Source organism: Tachysurus fulvidraco, chromosome 18, assembly GCF_022655615.1.
Source record: "Tachysurus fulvidraco isolate hzauxx_2018 chromosome 18, HZAU_PFXX_2.0, whole genome shotgun sequence".
Classification (NCBI taxonomy): Eukaryota; Metazoa; Chordata; class Actinopteri; order Siluriformes; family Bagridae; genus Tachysurus; species Tachysurus fulvidraco.
This window is the reverse complement of record NC_062535.1, coordinates 20,159,209-20,166,708: the sequence shown is the minus strand read 5'-3', so window position 1 is coordinate 20,166,708 and position 7,500 is coordinate 20,159,209. Positions and strand designations below refer to the sequence as shown.

The window sequence follows — 7,500 nt, the reverse complement described above, 5'->3', positions numbered from 1 at the left end:
TATGTGTGTGTCTGGTGTGTTGTGTGATGTGTGTGTGTGGGGGTGTGTGATGTCGTGTGGTGTGAGTGTGTGTTGTGTGTGTGTGGGTGTGTGTGTGTCTGTTGTCGTGTGGTTGTGTGTGTTTGTGTGGGTTGGTGTCTGTGGTGTGTGTGTGTTGTGTATGTGTGTGTGTGTGTCTGTGGTGTGTGTGTGTGTGTGTGTGTATGGGGTTTGTGTGTGTGTGTGTCTGTGGTTGTGATGTGTGTGTGTGTCTGGGTGTGTGTGTGTGTGTGTGTGTGTGTCTGTGGTTGTGTGTGTGTGTGTTTGTGTATCTGGGGTTGTGTGTGTGTGTGTGCCCGTTGTGGTGTGGTTGTGTGTGTGTGTGCTTGGGTTGTGTGTGATGTGTGTGTGTGTCTGTGGGTGTGTTGTGTTTGTGTGTGTGTCTGGTGGTGTGTGTGTGTGTTTTGTTTGTGTGTGTGGGGGTCTGTGGTGTGTGTGTGTGTCTGTGTGTGCTGTGTGTGTCTGTGTGTGTGTGTGTGTGTCTGTGGGTGTGGTGTGTGGTACTGCTGATGTGTAGTATGTCGGGTGTCTAGGGTGTGTGTAGTGCATGTGTTGTGTGTGCGTAGTATGTGTGTGTGTGTGTGTCTGTGGAAAATTGTGTGTGGTGATGTGTGTCTGGGGTGTGTGTGTGTGTCTGGGGTTGTAGTGTGTGTCTATGTGTTGTGTGGTGTCCTGGGGTGTATGACGTGAGTTGCAAAAAGTGCTGTTCTGGTGTGGCAAGTACATCGATTTCGGGGATGGTCTTGATTTTCTGTGCGTGTTCTTTTTGTTATTGATATTACTTCATTTATGTCTGTTTTTTCATGGGTGGTGTGGTGTAAAGTGTGGTGTAACTGTGAGTGTGTGTGGTGGTGTGGGTGTCCGTGTGTGTGGGTGTGTGTCTGGGGGTGTGTGTGTGTGTGTGTGTCTGGGGGTGTGTGTGTGTGTGTGTCTGGGGGTGTGTGTGAATGTGTGTGTGTGTGTCTATGTGTGTGTGGTGGTGTGTGTTGTGTGGGTGTCTGGTGTGTATGGGTAGTGTGTGGTGCAAAATGTGTGTCCCTGGGGTTGTGTGTAGTGTGGTGTGGCGGGGTTGTGTGTGTGTGTGTGTCTGGGGTTGTGTGGGCGTGTCGAGTGTGTGTGTGTGTGTGGGGTGTGTGTGATGTCGTGTGGTCTGGGGGTGTGTGTTGTGTGTGTGTGTGGTCACAGTGATGGGTGTGTGGCGTGTGTGTGTCTGTGTGTGTGTCTTTGGGTGTGTGTGTGTGTGTCTTTGGGGGTGTGTGTGTGTGTCTTTGGGGGTGTGTGTGTGTCTGGGTTTGGTGTGTGTTATGTGTGTCTTGTTTTGTGGTTTGTGTTTGGGGGGTGGGGTGTCTGATGGTGGTGGGTGTGTGGTGGGGTGTGCGGCGTGGGGTTGGTTGTGGGTGTGTCTGGGGTTGTGTGTGTTTCCTGGGGTGTGTTGTTAGATATATCTGGGGAAGGGGTGGTGTGTGTGTCTGGGGGGGGTGTGTGTGGGTGGAGAAATCTGTAATTCATGGGTGTGTGTGTGTGTGTCTTCTGGGGTTTGTGTGTGTTTTGTTTTGATGCTATATTTTTGTGTGGAATGTGTTTTGTGTCTGTAGATTTATTTATTATGTGTGGTGTGTCCTGGTTGTGTGTGGTTTTTTTTTAGTGTCTTTTTGTTTTTTTTGTGTTTTTTTATGTTTCGTTTTTTTTTTAGTTTAGGGGGTTTAATTTTTTTGGTCTGGTGGTTGTGTTTTTGGTCTTGTTGTTGTTTTGTATTTTTTTTCTGTTGTTTGTTTTTATTTTTTTTCTTGTGGTTATTTTTTTTTTTTTTTTTTCTGTGTTTTTCTTTTTTTTTTTTAAATCCTTTTTTTTTATAAAATTTTTTTATTTAATAGATCCTTTTTTTTTTTTTTTTTATTTTTTCTTTTAGTTATTTTTTTTTTTGTTACTTTTTTTGTTTTTGTTTTTTGTTTCTTTTTTTTTGTTTTTTGTTTTATTCTGGTTGTTTTAGTTGTTTTTTTTGTTTCTTTTTTTTTTTATTTTTTTTTTTTTCTTTTTTTGGTGTTTATTATATTGTTTTTTTTTCAATTGTTTTTTTATAGTTTTTTTATTTTTCTTTTTTTTTTTTTTTTTTGTTTAGGCGTTGTTCTTTTTTTGGGAATTTGAGTTTTTTTTTTTTTTTTCTTGAGAAAGATTGTGTTTTTTTTGGTTATATATTTTTACTTTTTTCTTTGTATTTTTGGTTTGTTGTTTAGTTTTGGTTGTGCCTTGATTGTTGTTTTTTTGATTTTTTTTTAACTAATTTGTTTTTTTTGTTTTTTTGTATTCTTTGGTTTTTTTTGTTTTTATTTTTTTTATTTTTCTTGTTTTTTTTATTTTTTTTTTAATTTGAAAGTGGGGAGAGAAAGGGAGGGGGGGTTAGTTTAAGGGCAGTATGTTGTGTTTTGAAATTTGTTTGTTTTTTTTTTGGGGGCTTTATATTTGTTTTTTTTCAGTTGGGGGTGGGAGGATTTTTTTTTTTTTACTTTTTTTTTGTTGTTTTTGGGTTGAAAAGATTTTTTTTTTTCCTTTGGTTTTTTTTTATTTTTAGTATTTGTTTTTTCTCTTGTTTTTTTTTTGTTTTTTTTTTTTGTTCGTTTTTTTGAAGTTGGTTTGTGGATTGCTTTGGTATTTTTTTTGTTTTTTTTTTTTGATGTTCTAAGGTTGGATTTTTTTAGGGGAGGGAGGGGAGGGAGGTTTGGGGGATGGAATTTTTTTTTTAGGTGTGGGGAGAGGAAGTTTTGTATGTTTTTGGTTTTTTGGTTTTTTTGTCTTTTTTTTTGTTTTTTTTTTGTTTTTTCTGTTTGTTTTTCTTTTGGTTTTTTTTTTTTGTTTTTTTTCTTTTTTTAAGTTTTTGTTTTTGTTTTTTTTTTTTTCTTGGTTTTGTTATTTTTTTTAGGTTTTTTTTTTTTTTTGGTCTGGGTTGTTGGGGGTTTTTTGGTGTTTAGTCTTTTTTTTAGTTTTTTTTTCTTTTTTTGTTATTTGTTTGTCGAAAAGAAAAACAGAAAAATAAAAATCAAAAGTCGCCAGAATAAGATCGCCCTGTTTTTTTTGTGTGGTGTTTTCTGGGGGTTGTGTGTGTGTGTCTGGGGGGGTGTGTGTGTGTGTGTCTGTGGCGGGGTGGGTGTGTGTGTGTGTGTGGCGGTGGGTGTGTGTGTGTGTGTGTCCTTGTGTTTTTTGCTTCTTTTTTGTGTTGTGGTTGTTGTTTTGTTTTGGTTATTTTTTTTTTTGCTTTTTTTTTTTGTTTGTTTTTTCCTTCTGTTTTGTATTTTTTTTTTTCTATCTTTTTTTTTTTTTTTTTGTTTTTTATTTTTTTTTTTTGTTTTTTTCTGTCTTTTTTTTTTTTTCTTCTTTTTGTTTTTTTTCTCTTTTTTTTTTTTTTTTTCTTTCTTTTGTTTTGGTTGTTGTTGTGGTTGTTTTGTTATTGTTTGTCTGGTTGCTGTTGGTTTTGTGTTTGTACTTTTTGGTTGTGTTGCGTTTGTGGGTGTTGTTGTGTGTTTTCTTGTTGTGTTTTGTTTTGCTTGCCTGTTTTTGTTTTTTTGTTGTTGTTTGTTTTTTTTTTTTGTTTTTTTTGGTTTTTTTTGTTTTGGTATTTTTTGTTGTTTGTTCTTTTTTTTTTTTTTTTTTCTTTTTTTTTTGTTTGTTTTGGTTGTTTCTTATTTTTTGTTTTTGTTTTTTCTTTTATGTTTGTTTTTTTTGTAATTTTAAATTTTTTTTAGCTTTTTTTTTTTTGTTTTTTTCTATTTTTTTTTTCTTTTGTTTTATTTGTTTTTTTGTTTTTTTTTCTTTTTGTAGATTGTTTGTTTTCATATTTTTGAAGAAAGGAAGTTTCGTTTTTTTATCTAGAAATTGTGTGTTCTGCTTTCTCTTTTTTTGTTTTGCTTTCTGTGTGTAGGTGTGCTGTCTAGTGGTGTCTGTTGTGTGGTGTCTGTTGGGGTTGTGTCTGTTTGTGTGTGTGTTTTTTTCTTTTTTTTGTGTTTTTTTTGCTCTTGTGTTTTTTTGTTTGTTTTTCTTTTTTTGTTTTTTTTTTTGACTAGAGGTTTGTCCCTTTACTTTATTTTTTTAATATCGCTATCCCTTCATACTACACGACATCCCATGCCGTCACACTCCTTTTTTCTCACAGTGGTCCGCGCTTTTCGACCCTTTTTTTTTTTATTTTTTTTTGATTTATTTTATTTTTTTTATTTTTTTTTTTGCCCTTCCTCGGAAGATCCCCACTCAAGCCGTCTTGTTCTCTTCCCTTTCGCTCCAAGTAAATGTTCTCATTAATGCAAATGCTGCTAAGATGGTGAGTGTGTTATGCGGTTCCTGCTCAGGTTATTGTGAAACGCAGACGCTGGTGACCCGGTAAGGACCATGCTAATGTCATTTTTTACTTTATCTAAACTCTATACAACTCTCTGTAAACTCTACCAACTTTCTGTACACTCTACACAAACTGTCTGTAAACTCTGACACCACCTAACTCTGTGGAAACGTCTCATACGAGCTGACTCTTCAAACTCTATCCCACTCTCGGTTTGAAGACTCTAAGAGACCCGGGGAACGTCTCTGTACACGTCTATACAACTCTCTGTAAGGGGGACGTCTAACACAAAACTGTCTGAGTAAAAACGATCTCTGCCAAACAAGTCTCGGGTTATCAAGAGCTCTACCCAGGTGGCTGGTCTTCCAACCGGGGTCAAAGATGCTGACCGCGGGGGGGCTACGCGACGGGTCGGGGGTGTGTGACGCGGGGCTGGGCTAAAGGGGGCAGGCCGGCCGCAGGGCGGGCCCAAGTTGTCTTATTCCTCCTTCTCCTCCCGGCCAGCAACCCGACTCTCGCTTCTCCACGCGGTCTCGCTAAAGCCCTCATTCTGTTTCGCAACTCAATACCCTCCCCATCTCTGTAAACTCTACACAACTCTCTGTAAACTCAACACAACTCTCTGTAAACTCTACACAACTCTCTGTAAACTCTACACAACTGTCTGTAAACTCTATACAACTGTCTGTAAACTCTATACAACTGTCTGTAAACTCTATACAACTGTCTGTAAACTCTATACAACTGTCTGTAAACTCTATACAACTGTCTGTAAACTCTATACAACTCTCTGTAAACTCTATACAACTCTCTGTAAACTCTATACAACTGTCTGTAAACTCTACACAACTGTCTGTAAACTCTATACAACTGTCTGTGAACTCTACACAACTCTCTGTAAACTCTATACAACTCTCTGTAAACTCTACACAACTCTCTGTAAATTCTATACAACTCTAAACACACACATATATCCATATTTCTAAACAACTCAGTACACAACTATATGCACCACTCTGACACTCTCTCTTTCTCTCTCTCTCTCTCTCTCTCTTTGATTCTCTTTTTGTCCCTCAGGTACAGACATTTACGTTCGATGTCTAAAACTTTTGAAGCCGTACAGAAAAAATCCAGTAGACGATGATGAAGATGATGATGAGAATAACGACGACGATGGGGACGTCCCTGTTAAGAGGAATGTTCAGGCCCAGGCTCGGGATATTGAGCGAGACCTACTGGCACAGGCTTATGAGATCGGTCAGTATATTATCAATGAATAACAAAGCAATAGAATAGTAACTTAACAGTGGTCTAAATTATTTATTGTATACTTATATACTTGCTCTGTGTGCTGTGATTGGTTGGGTTCAGTGGTGACTACAGGACCAAAAGGTATTTCCAATACCCTGTTAAGGGGACAGCTGAACATCGGCAAACTGGAGAGCCGCATGATCTGTAGAGTTCTGGAGAGGAACAACATGATTAAGGTAACAGACAAACACACACACTACATATGTGTCTTAGCATGTAAACATCAACTGTAATGGTGTGTGTGTGTGTGTGTGTTTGTGTGTGTGTGTCAGGGTTTTAATGGAGGATGAGGGGAGACAGCGTACGACAAAGTACATTAGTAAACTTTTTGTAGAGGAAAGCAAACTCAATCTGAACTTCACTAAAGAGAGAGAACGCAGTGAGAAACTTCGAGCACCACAGGAGGACACGCCCACTCCCAGACTGGATACTGAGGCGGACCCCCAGGAAGAGGAAGAGGTTCCTACCAAAGGGCAAAGGTCAAAAACCAAAGCTGGCAAGAAGAACAAACCAGTGCTGAAAAGACAACAGAAGGAAGTTACTGACTCAACACTCAGACATTCCACACCCCTGAGGAGTGAGTATCGGACCATACAACTCACCCCCCCCCATCAGTACACACACCTGACCAACACACACCTGATTATAATTCACACCTGACCAACACACACCTGACCAACACACACCTGACCAACACACACCTGATTATAATTCACACCTGACCAACACACACCTGACCAACACACACCTGATTATAATTCACATCTGACCAACACACACCTGACCAACACACACCTGACCAACACACACCTGACCAACACACACCTGATTATAATTCACACCTGACCAACACACACCTGACCAACACACACCTGATTATAATTCACACCTGACCAACACACACCTGACCAACACACACCTGACCAACACACACCTGATTATAATTCACACCTGACCAACACACACCTGACCAACACACACCTGATTATAATTCACACCTGACCAACACACACCTGACCAACACACACCTGACCAACACACACCTGATTATAATTCACACCTGACCAACACACACCTGACCAACACACACCTGACCAACACACACCTGATTATAATTCACACCTGACCAACACACACCTGACCAACACACACCTGACCAACACACACCTGATTATAATTCACACCTGACCAACACACACCTGACCAACACACACCTGACCAACACACACCTGATTATAATTCACACCTGACCAACACACACCTGACCAACACACACCTGATTATAATCCACACCTGACCAACACATACCTGACCAACACACACCTGACCAACACACACCTGACCAACACACACCTGATTATAATTCACACCTGACCAACACACACCTGACCAACACACACCTGACCAACACACACCTGATTATAATTCACACCTGACCAACACACACCTGACCAACACACACCTGATTATAATTCACACCTGACCAACACACACCTGACCAACACACACCTGACCAACACACACCTGATTATAATCCACACCTGACCAACACACACCTGACCAACACACACCTGACCAACACACACCTGATTATATTCACACCTGACCAACACACACCTGACCAACACACACCTGATTATAATTCACCAACCCTGACCAACACACACCCTGACCAACACAACAACCTGACCAACACACACCTGATTATAATACACACCTGACCAACACACACCTGACCAACACACACCTGATTATAATCCCCACCTGACCACACACACCTGATTTATAGTTCACACCGGACCAACACACACCCTGACCAACAC

At 39.4% G+C, this 7,500-nt stretch overlaps 3 protein-coding genes across 3 annotated transcripts in view; all 3 read left to right on the top strand.

The window, feature by feature from the left end:
- The window catches only part of LOC125139397 (general transcription factor 3C polypeptide 1-like), a 9,444-nt gene extending 5,033 nt beyond the window's left edge, over positions 1-4,411 (top strand). Inside the window, exon 7 of the mRNA XM_047803075.1 lies at positions 4,377-4,411. Coding sequence (XP_047659031.1) covers positions 4,377-4,411 — 35 coding nt within the window. The remainder of the gene's footprint in view (positions 1-4,376) is intronic.
- A 1,016-nt stretch (positions 4,412-5,427) lies between these two features.
- Positions 5,428-5,910, top strand: LOC125139396 (general transcription factor 3C polypeptide 1-like; the record flags this gene model as incomplete). The annotated part of the gene is made up of 2 exons (XM_047803074.1): positions 5,428-5,623; positions 5,738-5,910. Coding segments are annotated over 2 exons (369 nt in total), but the record flags the coding sequence as incomplete, so codon positions are not given.
- A 45-nt stretch (positions 5,911-5,955) lies between these two features.
- LOC125139375 (general transcription factor 3C polypeptide 1-like) overlaps positions 5,956-7,500 on the top strand; it is a 16,763-nt gene continuing 15,218 nt past the window's right edge. The window contains exon 1 of the mRNA XM_047803017.1: positions 5,956-6,254. Coding sequence (XP_047658973.1) covers positions 5,957-6,254 — 298 coding nt within the window. The 5' untranslated portion in view covers position 5,956. The remainder of the gene's footprint in view (positions 6,255-7,500) is intronic.